The sequence below is a fragment of the Schistocerca serialis genome, chromosome 6, assembly GCF_023864345.2.
Source record: "Schistocerca serialis cubense isolate TAMUIC-IGC-003099 chromosome 6, iqSchSeri2.2, whole genome shotgun sequence".
NCBI lineage: Eukaryota > Metazoa > Arthropoda > Insecta > Orthoptera > Acrididae > Schistocerca > Schistocerca serialis.
The window spans coordinates 212,582,601-212,595,204 of NC_064643.1; the positions used below are offsets into that span (position 1 = coordinate 212,582,601).

At 38.4% G+C, this 12,604-nt stretch overlaps 1 protein-coding gene across 1 annotated transcript in view; it reads left to right on the forward strand.

The window, feature by feature from the left end:
• The first annotated feature begins 469 nt into the window (after nucleotides 1–469).
• Nucleotides 470–12,604, forward strand: part of LOC126484101 (uncharacterized) — a 38,700-nt gene continuing 26,565 nt past the window's right edge. Inside the window, exon 1 of the mRNA XM_050107476.1 lies at nucleotides 470–1,069. Coding sequence (XP_049963433.1) covers nucleotides 789–1,069 — 281 coding nt within the window. The 5' untranslated portion in view covers nucleotides 470–788. The remainder of the gene's footprint in view (nucleotides 1,070–12,604) is intronic.

The following is a 12,604-nucleotide window of genomic DNA, read 5'->3' on the forward strand; positions in this document are numbered from 1 at the left end:
TTTTTCTCATATGAGGGGTTACAAGCTTTAAGAGATAATTATAAGTTTCGACATCCATCCGCAAATAATTTCGCCAGTCGTTAGGTTCGCTCTTCAACTCTCGCAGTAAATTTACGTGAGAAAACTACTTTCGCTTTAGCAGCCACTGTCTACACCAATTTGACCGCTTTCTCTGTTTCCTACGGTTGGTCTGAATGCTTTTTTGCAACACAATTTGCGAACACAGACCACAACAGAACTTCGTCCATTTCTATATTTCAAAATAACTGAATTAAATTTTTGACGTTTACGGGGAGCGTAGTCGCTGATGTTTCTTTTCTACACCGACAGATGGCGGGCGAGTAGTAGATTGGGGTTTGTGTCGTGTGAACACACCACATTTGCAGCGATCTTTTGCATGTACAGACATCTGCGCCGATGTCTGCGCAGACAGATCGTTGCGTGTGGACCGGGCTGTAGACTGTGCTGAAACAGTTCCACATATCGATACACTTTTATCGAAACAAGGAAACAGTGGCCATTGGCCAAGTCTAGTGTGTTGAATGTTTGAAAGTCGGCGCGCAAACATAGTGTTAGACGATTTGTTTTGTTGTGTGAAGGACTGTTGAGTAGCCGAATGAAACAAATACGAATTTTATGAATTTACTAGGCACATCTACTACAATTTTTTTTTTAATATAGAACATTATATACCCAAAGAGGACGTTCTTACTGTTTCTGTCGTATTCGAAGATCGACGTTAATTTGCAATTAGGATTTGTAATTCAGAAAATTCATTCAAAATCAGTATGGAAACCGTTCTGCCTCACGTTCCAATGACAGTGGAAGTGTTGTCGCTTGTTAATGATCTAGATAATTGGTCTAACGTCAATGTCAGAGTTATTGGGCGTTTTGTGAGGACTGTAAATGGACTGTACTGTTTAGAAAGTGTGTTAGAGCCGGATGGGCCGTACAGAATAAACCTGAATGTAGAACTTTTGCCAAAATATCCACTGATAAACGATGTAATTCAAGTTTTTGGTGAATTACGGTCGACGACGCATGTATTCCTGGTTGCGAAGTTCTTCAGGTATATGAACATTGTTGACTTGGAGAAATATATAGATAGTCTACAATGTCAGTCGAACTTCGTGCCACATTTTATAAAAAAGTAATGTCTCATGTTTGGGGTTACTATTAAGGTTTCATCATGCGAAGAGAGTTTTTAAAGTGTAATGTTAATGTGAGGAGCTAATGAAGTACAGGCTATAGACGAGAGCACTCACACCTGCCAAAAAATTGCATTTTCTGTTATCCTTAAGTTGTTTCTTGGTAATTTATCTCGTACATGTGTTTTCCTGTCATAATAATGTGAGGAGAGCAGCAATGTATATTAGTCTGATTGTTTCCATAGGATAATAAACTTGAATAAGAAATACACAATAGAGATTCCTGTGAAACCTGTATATGAAAGTAATTTATGCCCCTTAGTATGGATCATAAGTTTATTGATTGATTGTGTGACACTTTTTGTATCCTCTTATCATGTGTGGAAATTCAGTAATACTGTAAGTTAAGATCATTAATCAGTTTCAGCAATTTTTCCTGTGCATTTCTCTGTGATGAGTATGTTAATTACATAGTGAAAAAGGGAGTTAGTTTGTCACGTTGCTTACTAGTTTTCATTCTACCTAACCAGAAGGGGAAAAAATGATTCATTAAGAGACCCAGAGATTTTATTCTGCAGAATGGGGAATAATCACTATGCTAGGTGGATCAAGGTATTCATATTGGGTCCACTCTTTTTCTTATTTATTGATGATCTGCCATCATATATCCAAGAAGCAGGAATAATTCTGTTTGCTGGTGATGCAAGTATTGCAATCAAGCCTAATGGAGAATATTGAGCACTTGAATATTTAAATAAAAATTAGTAAGTGGTTTTCTGCAAATGAACTGTTAATGAACTTGGATAACACACAGAAGGTACTTAAAATTCTGTGGCACACAAGGGCTGATCACACCATTTGAAACAATGTGAGATTAAATCAGTATTCTAAATTCTTAGGTGTTTATCGATAAGATTAGATTAGATTAATACTAGTTCCATGGATCATGAATACGATATTTCGTAATGATGTGGAACGAGTCGAATTTTCCAATACATGACATAATTAGGTTAATTTAACAACATACTTAAGTTAATATAACAACTTTATTTTTTTGTGTTTTTTTGTTTTTCTTTATTTTTTATTTTTATTATTATTATTTTTTTTTATAATATTTTTTTTTTTTTCTTTTTTTTCTTAATTTATATCTAAAAATTCCTCTATGGAGTAGAAGGAGTTGTCATTCAGAAATTCTTTTAATTTCTTCTTAAATACTTGTTGGTTATCTGTCAGACTTTTGATACTATTTGGTAAGTGACCAAAGACTTAAGTGCCAGTATAATTCACCCCTTTCTGTGCCAAAGTTAGATTTAATCTTGAATAGTGAAGATCGTCCTTTCTCCTACTATTGTAGTTATGCACACTGCTATTACTTTTGAATTGGGTTTGGTTGTTAATAACAAATTTCATAAGATAGTATATATACTGAGAAGCTACTGTGAATATCCCTAGATCTTTAAATAAATGTCTGCAGGATGATCTTGGGTGGACTCCAGCTATTATTCTGATTACACGCTTTTGTGCAATAAATACTTTATTCCTCAGTGATGAATTACCCCAAAATATGATGCCATATGAAAGCAATGAGTGAAAATAGGTGTAGTAAGCTAATTTACTAAGATGTTTATCACCAAAATTTGCAATGACCCTTATTGCATAAGTAGCTGAACTCAAACGTTTCAGCAGATCATCAATGTGTTTCTTCCAATTTAATCTCTCATCAATGGACATACCTAAAAATTTGGAATGTTCTACCTTAGCTATATGCTTCTGATTAAGGTCTATATTTATTAATGGCGTCATACCATTCACTGTACAGAACTGTATGTACTGTGTCTTATCAAAATTCAGTGAGAGTCCGTTTACAAGGAACCACTTAGTAATTTTCTGAAAGACAGTATTGACAATTTCATCAGTTAATTCTTGTTTCTCAGGTGTGATTACTATACTTGTATCATCAGCGAAGAGAACTAACTTTGCCTCTTCATGAATATAGAATGGCAAGTCATTAATATATAATAAGAACAACAAAGGACCCAAGACTGACCCTTGTGGAACCCCATTCTTGATAGTTCCCCAGTTTGAGGAATGTGCTGATCTTTGCATGTTACGAGAACTACTTATTTCAACTTTCTGCACTCTTCCAGTTAGGTACGAATTAAACCATTTGTGCACTGTCCCACTCATGCCACAATACTTGAGCTTGTCTAGCAGAATTTCATGATTTACACAATCAAAAGCCTCTGAGAGATCACAAATCCCAATGGGTGGTGTTCGGTTATTCAGATCATTCAAAATTTGACTGGTGAAAGCATATATGGCATTTTCTGTTGAAAAACCTTTCTGGAAACCAAACTGACATTTTGTTAGTACTTCATTTTTACAGATATGTGAAGCTACTCTTGAATACATTACTTTCTCAAAAATTTTGGATAAAGCTGTTAGAAGGGAGATTGGACGGTAATTGTTGACATCAGATCTATCCCCCTTTTTATGCAAAGGTATAACAATAGCATATTTCAGTCTATCAGGAAAAATGCCCTGTTCCAGAGAGCTATTACACAGGTGGCTGAGAATCTTACTTATCTGTTGAGAACAAGCTTTTAGTATTTTGCTGGAAATGCCATCAATTCCATGTGAGTTTTTGCTTTTAAGCAAGTTTATAATTTTCCTAATTTCAGAGGGAGAAGTGGGTGAGATTTCAATTGTATCAAATTGCATAGGTATGGCCTCTTCCATTAACAGCCTAGCATCTTCTAATGAACACCTGGATCCTACTATATCCACAACATTTAGAAATTGATTATTAAAAATATTTTCAACTTCTTACTTTTTGTTCGTAAAGTTTTCATTCAATTTGATGGTAATACTGTCTTCCTCTGCTCTTGGTTGACCTGTTTCTCTTTTAATAATATTCCAAATTGTTTTAATTTTATTATCAGAGTTGCTGATTTCAGACATGATACACATACTCCTGGATTTTTTAATAACTTTTCTTAATATAACACAATAGTTTTTATAATTCTGAGACTGATGACCACAGCAGTTAAGTCCCATAGTTCTCAGAGCCATTTTTTATAATTTTTGATAGTTTCTGGGTCACTACTCTTTCTTGCTGTCAGATACTTTTCCCTTTTCCGGTTACAAGATATTTTTATACCCTTAGTAAGCCATGGTTTGTTACAAGGTTTCTTACGAGTATATTTAACTATTTTCTTGGGGAAGCAGTTTTCAAATGCATTTACAAAAATGTCATGAAATAAATTATATTTTAAATTGGCATCAGGTTCACGGTACACCTCATCCCAGTCTAACTGCTGTAGGCTTTCCCTGAAATTTGCAATTGTTAAATTGTTGACTGAACGTACTACTTTGGAGGACTGTTTAGTATTGCTGAATGGAGCTATGTCATATATTGTAACTAGCTGTGCACCATGATCAGAAAGACCATTCTCAACAGGCTGAGCATTTATCTGGTTAAACTTATCTTGGTCTATAAAGAAGTTATCTATCAGTGAGCTGCTATCCTTTACCACCCGAGTAGGAAAATCAATAACGGGTGTCAAATTGAAAGAACCGAGTAATACTTCAAGGTCATTTTTCCTATTACCCTCTTTCAGAGAATCTACATTGAAGTCCCCACAAATAATAATTTGCTTCCCCCTGTCTGACAGATAGCACAACAAGGAGTCCAAATTTTTCAGAAATAGATGAAAATTTCCTGATGGGGACCTATATACAGTTACAATTATAAATGTGCCTTTATTTAATTTAAGCTCACAGGCACATGCTTCTATATGTTTCTCTACACAAAACTTTTTTGTTTCTATACTTTTTGAACAATGATAACTTTTGACATATATGGCAACTCCTCCTTTCTCCATATTTTCTCTCATTACATGTGCAGAGAGCTTATAACCACTTACATTTACCTTATCCATATCAGTAACAATGTGATGCTCAGACAGGCATAGTATATCTATTTCATTCTCAGCTTCTAAATCTTCCAAACAAACCAGAAGCTCATCTACTTTATTCTTTAAACTCCCAATATTTTGATGAAATATACTTACATTATTTTTAATCATACTTTTATGAGACCCTTTCCTTATTCTAACGTTTGCAGTACTCTCCTGTCTGAGTTTCTCATTGTGCTTAGGCCTAGTTCCTATACCAGTGGTCACATGGTGTTCAGAGAGGCAGATTATGTCAACTGGGTAGGGTGACTTTAATTCATCAATGCAATTACCTAGGACTGAGATACAACTTGGTGGAGATAAAATTTCTGGTGATTGGTGAAAATTTATAATTGATAGCTGTGATTGGTGATCCAATGTGCTAGAATTGTGCTGTTGAATTTCTTTCCTAAACTGAAGATTTGTTTCAATCCTGACCTCTCGTAGAACTTGACATCTTTCTGTCTTACCTATCCTAAAAAAGGTGCTGCTCCAACACCTGTAACCACTGGTATTTTACCATTCATGGCAGTGCCTTGCCCCCTTAAATTTCCTGCTATTACCCCAGCCAGTTTCCCCTTCCCTTTCCTGTTGAGATGTAGGCCGTGCCTGGTATAGTCCCACCTACTGAGATAATCAACAGGAACCAAACCAATATGAGCCCCCGCACCCAACACAAGCAGCCGTTCCAACTCCAAATTAACTCTCCCAACAGAAGAGTTCAAATGAGGCCGGTCATGGCGTCTCAGGACAGATACAAATTCAACATTGGTGTGTCTCGATGCCGACGCAATCTTTACCAGGTCACACTCTATACTGTACCCAGGATCTCTGTCGATGCTGTTCCCTGGCCCTCCCACAATAACCACGGTGTCTTCCCTGGTAAATCCTTTACAGAGTGAACCTAAATCCTCTGTCACCTGATCCAGACTAGCACTTGGTTTGAAAAAATTTGTGACCTGGTATTCTGGTCCTAATTCCTCCTGCAGAAGTTGGCCTACACCTCTGGCATGAGAACTGCCTAACAACAAAACTTTCTTCCTTTTCGATGACTTTCCTACATTCTTTTTCAATTTCCTATTGAAAGTTGTTGTGTCCTGTCTACACCTACCTCTGCTTGAGGCTCATCAGTTTCTAACTGAAGCAACAGGTCAAACTCATTTTTGACATTCACCACAAAACTGTCAGACTTAGTTCTAGGCCTGTTCCTTCTGCTACCTGTTGCCACTTCCCACCTCTCTTTGCCCTTCTCCCTCCTTAACCTGTCCAGATCTTCCCTAGCCTGATCTAGCTCAGCCTGAAGGGCAGCAATTTTCCCCTCCTGTTCCACTATCTTCCTATCTCTGCTGCAAATCCTACATAACCACTGATGAGCCTGATCCATTTTCCCAACACCCACTCTACTGCAGTCCCCCCAGTGAAAAAAACTACTGCATCCATCACACCAAACCCCGGAACTAACTGGAAGTCCCATGTTAATGATCTCAAAGAAGCAGCTCTGTAACTTTTGAATTGGAGATAATATTTGATTTTGGAGGTGAAAATCTTAAAAATTTGACATACTTTTCATATTTTAATTGCCAACATTTTATGACACAATGTTGTGGAGTAACTCATCAATGTGTAAACTGTGTAATGACGCAGGTTGGTAGATTTTGGGGAAAGGGGCCAAACAGCAAGATCATTGGTCCCATCAGATTAAGGAAGGGTTGTGAAGAAAGTTGGCCATGACCTTTCGAAGGAACCATCCCGGCATTTGCCTGAAGTGATTTAGGGAAACAAATCAGGAGGGCATGTAATGAGGATTACATTTATTTCCCTACGAAGTTTTTTTTTTCAACAATCAACCACAGTTCATAGATATAACACTAGAATGAGAAATGATTTACACTAACCATCAGTCATGTGGCGTAGAAAAAAGTGAGATATTCAGCATAAAAATCTTTAACAGCCAACCTAGTCATGTAGATAATTTAGTAGAGGATAAAATTAACATCACACAAACTGAAACCTGTTCTTTTATTTATTCTTCCTGGGATCATATAATGATACGGGATTTGTCAAAATAATACAATGAAAATAAGTATCTCAAAAATACAGGATGTACTAGGAGGAATTATCAGTATTCATGTATGATCATTTGAAACAAAAAATCTAGTAAACATGCACTCTAAAATGCATACCTTAAGACTGAGCACGCCGTCGTCTTAGTTACTGTGAAACATATCTTCTGCTGCAAGCTCTTTGCTTTACATATTTTGGGAGATGGTAGTACAGACCAAAACAAGAAAAAAATGTGTAGTAAACGTGGGCTATGAATGCATGTTCAGTAGAAGAGGTATTTTGCAGCAATGAAGATGAACAAGTGCTCATAGCTCTTAATGGTATTCATTTGAAAGCACATGGTTACTAGACTTTTCTGCTTCAAATCACCATTGTTGCACCGAGTGAGGTAGTGCAGTGGTTAGCATACTGGCCTCGGATACAGGAGGATGACGGTTCAAACCCATGTGTGGGCATCCAGTATTGGTTTTCCATGATTTACCTAAATCTTTTATGGCAAATGCTGGGATGGTGCCCTTGAAAGAGCACAACTGATTTCCTTCTCCATCTTTCCCTAATATGAGCTTGCACTCTGTCTCTAATGACCTCGTCAATGGGACATTAAACAATAATCTCCTCCTCTTCGTTGCTGCCAGACCTCTGAATATTGACCATTCCGCCTGGGACACCTCTGTATACATACATACAGAATATTTAGTATATTTTATGAGGAGAGGATAGATGATTGGCTGTAGCCTTGATGAAGGAACCATGCTGGCATTTGCCGGAAATGATTTAGAGAAACCTAAGACAGAACAAGCTCTGTCCTCCCAAATGTTAGGGTAGCATCTAAATAACTGCACTGCCTTACTAAGTTGGTCCTTATTATACATTGTTGTTTGATTCTCTTCATCATTACACCTACTGGTGGCTCCCGAACCATGTATTTGCTGACTATGCTCCTTGTACTATCTGCAGTACATTTGGAAAACTGACTTTAGGCATGTGAACATACCAATATTCCCCATGCATGTCCTCCCCTCAGCCCACCAGAAAAACTGAGTCAACATGCTCTCACGATGAGTCAAATATTGTACTCAAAAGGATGACACAACATTACTATCATGCACTATAGATCTTAGCACATTATTTTCTTGTAAAATTATTACAGTATTCATAAAATGTGGTTAGAAGGACAACCACAACTGAGGTTCATAGTAGACCCAGGTAAGTAACTGCTTCTGTTGTAAATAGTTTTATTGGTTCAAAATCATGATCAGTTTTGGACCGTATTCCAGTGTACAAAGGAAAATGAAGAAACTAGAATATGATACATTATAATACTTAACACATATTTGTTATAATAGTAGGGGGTTCACTGTTCAACTACAAATATGTGGTTGATATGTTCAGATTAGTCAGAATGAAAATGTGGGTGTCATGCCAGATAGCCAAAAACCTAAAAAAAAAGTGAGTAGTCAAAGAGAGAGCAGTATTAAGAGTATCTCACTGACCAATGTAAGATAACATACACCATGAGGTGTGTGTGGCCACTGCACAATGTGAACACCAGGCTGCGGGCAGGTCATAAGCCGCATGTGAAGCTTTGATATAGGGTCATTCCATATCAAATCACCCAATAAAAAATAAATTTTACACCCACCTCCTTAGATTTTCATGAAATTTGGCTCAAATGGTTCTAATACCATCCTGACAACACCTGCAATTTTTTTTTGCTGTATCTCTTACAGTTTTTTTTATATAAATTTTTAAAGTTTTTATGTTTTGCGTTTTCTGAACCTTCGGAAATGGTCAGTTTAATTTGTATTCAAAACTTTAAATTTGCTTATCTTAAAAACTATTTTAGATAACATCTTGAATTTTTGCAGCAAGTTTATTTATTATACATATTTGAAGATAAAAATGATGCTATCAAAATATATTAATATTTTCTATGAAAAAAAAATATATATGTATTTTTTTTCTTTTTTTTAACGGATGTTTTGTTTTATAAGAATTGCAATATCTCGAGTCTCAGACCTGATAGAATGCTCAAATTTGTTTTAATTTACTCTTAAACATATAGGCTACTTGATAAAAATAATGATAGCTTTTTAACATGTTTATTAATTATAGTAGATTACATTAGAATTATGTACAAAGATAGTTTACTTACGACACTTATGTATAACCAAACTGATTGCTTGAAACATTGAATTTTTTGAGTAATTTTGTCTTTTTAATAAACATTAATGCTGATTCAAACTGTTTTTCCACTTCATCCAAGAGCTTTCAGTTCTTTTGATACAGTCTTTTTTGAAGTAATACATTCTCCCAGTGCCGCTTGATTGAGGTGCGTCTACTACACAGACTATGTGCTCCAAAGGCACTATGCAGGAATCTTCTCTTTCAGGCCAATAAAATGATGCACCGGGTCCTGAAGGATGTAGAAATAGAATTTCTGCATCTTCTTCATCATTGAATATTGTTTTTACCAGTCCAAAGTACCAGTTACCATCATAATTTGCAGCCACATAGCAATTTATGGATGGTTCAACACGAACCCAATCAGAAGAAGAATGGAAAGAAAAGACTAAGGAGGGTTTTACACTATCTGTAGTCCTTCTAATTTCAAGGTTGTTTGTTGGAAGTGGTTTGAAGTTATGAAAACTTCTAGTTCCAGGAATGGTTCGGGTTGCTGAAAAACGTTTTTCTAGTTTTAACCGTAGCAAGTCAGCTTCTGTTTTGTCAATAAAGTGAAAATGAATGTTTTCAATATTTTTTTCACAAAACTTATACACATTGATTGCTGTCATTATTTGTTCTTTGTCTGAAAGCTGTATACTGGCTTTCCTTAAAATTCTTTTAATAGTTCCTCCTAGGCCATCACAAATTGGCTTCCCATGACTTGTTGCAAAAAAAGAGTGTTGGGCCTTCAAATTAAAGTCTCTCAAGTGTTCAGTCAAATTTTTAAAACTGTTTCTATTTTTGTACTGCCCAGCACAACCATCTGTAAAGTAGTGAACTGGGTCAATGTCAGTATGATGTAATGACAGCCACTTTGTAATTTCTTTTTGTACAAAGTTAACAAAACCAGTGTCATGTTCTTGGTCATCACTAATAAAACAGTGGTTGGAAACAAAAACATCGTTTTCCTCATTTCTTAGAAAAACTCCAACTGGGTGTAGAGTACAACCACCTCTATTCCAGTGGTAACTTTGGATCTCATTTTGTATAACAAAGGAATAATTTTCACTGAAATCCATCACAATAATTGCTGTTTTGGGTGGTGGGTCTTCTTTCAATCTTTTAAAGGCTGCTGATTGGGATTTTGCTATAAACGAGTGTGGGGTGAGCTTTTCCAATGACCTAACCAATAAAGAAATGTAGTCTTCAACACTGATAGACTGTTTGATCATTTCTGCCCTGTCTGTGTTAACCCACTGACTGATTACAATTTCTTCTTCTACACTCCTGGAAATGGAAAGAAGAACACATTGACACCGGTGTGTCAGACCCACCAATACTTGCTCCGGACACTGCGAGAGGGCTGTACAAGCAATGATCACACGCACGGCACAGTGGACACACCAGGAACCGCGGGTTGGCCGTCGAATGGCGCTAGCTGCGCAGCATTTGTGCACCGCCGCCGTCAGTGTCAGCCAGTTTGCCGTGGCATACGGAGCTCCATCGCAGTCTTTAACACTGGTAACATGCTGCGACAGCATGGACGTGAACCGTATGTGCAGTTGACGGACTTTGAGCGAGGGCATATAGTGGGCATGCGGGAGGCCGGGTGGACGTACCGCCGAATTGCTCAACACGTGGGGCGTGAGAGGTATCCTCAGTACATCGATGTTGTCGCCAGTGGTCGGCGGAAGGTGCACGTGCCCGTCGACCTGGGACCGGACCGCAGCGACGCACGGATGCACGCCAAGACCGTAGGATCCTACGCAGTGCCGTAGGGGACCGCACTGCCACTTCCCAGCAAATTAGGGACACTGTTGCTCCTGGGGTATCGGCGAGGACCATTCGCAACCGTCTCCATGAAGCTGGGCTACGGTCCCGCAGACCGTTAGGCCGTCTTCCGCTCATGCCCCAACATCGTGCAGCCCGCCTCCAGTGGTGTCGCGACAGGCGTGAATGGAGGGACGAATGGAGACGTGTCGTCTTCATCGATGAGAGTCACTTCTGCCTTGGTGCCAATGATGGTCGTATGCGTGTTTGGCGCCGTGCAGGTGAGCGCCACAATCAGGACTGCATACGACCGAGGCACACAGGGCCAACACCCGGCATCATGGTGTGGGGAGCGATCTCCTACACTGGCCGTACACCACTGGTGATCGTCGAGGGGACACTGAATAGTGCACGGTACATCCAAACCGTCATCGAACCCATCGTTCTACCATTCCTAGACCGGCAAGGGAACTTGCTGTTCCAACAGGACAATGCACGTCTGCATGTATCCCGTGCCACCCAACGTGCTCTAGAAGGTGTAAGTCAACTACCCTGGCCAGCAAGATCTCCGGATCTGTCCCCCATTGAGCATGTTTGGGACTGGATGAAGCGTCGTCTCACGCGGTCTGCACGTCCAGCACGAGCGCTGGTCCAACTGAGGCGCCAGGTGGAAATGGCATGGCAAGCCGTTCCACAGGACTACATCCAGCATCTCTACGATCGTCTCCATGGGAGAATAGCAGCCTGCATTGCTGCGAAAGGTTGATATACATTGTACTAGTGCCGACATTGTGCATGCTCTGTTGCCTGTGTCTATGTGCCTGTGGTTCTGTCAGTGTGATCATGTGATGTATCTGACCCCAGGAATGTGTCAATAAAGTTTCCCCTTCCTGGGACAATGAATTCACGGTGTTCTTATTTCAATTTCCAGGAGTGTAAATCATAATCTTCACTTAGTTTTTCAGTTAAGCACTCTGTTAGTGCAGTATTTGCAGGACAGCTGTTGCAATGATGTAGCATGCAGTTTTGGTTTTCTGTGTTGCACACAAGCATCTTAATTAGGTCTTTATAAGATTCTTCAATTTTCACAGCATCCAGTAATAGTGTAACATTCTGGTGGATACTGCATACGCATACAGTGTGTGTGCCTGCAGCACCAGCAAGGATACACCATTTAGGTCTCAAGAAACAAAATTTTGAAAATCCTACTTCTACCTCGGGATTCTCCCATTTGAAAGAATAATAGAGTTCTCTCAAGTTACACAAAATGAGTCTTTTTTGCATATACACATTTTTTTTAACACTTACTTTGTCTTTTGTTCCAGGTAGCACTCTGGAACTTTCATCCTTTTCATAAAAATCTGTTACAAGTCTTACTGTATTTTCAGAAAGAGTTTTACCTTTTTTTGGACCAGGAGTTTCCAAAATACCCTTTTCAGATTTTAGCTTTCTAGCTTGTCGCACCATGTACTCACTTACATTAAATTCTTTCATCACTTT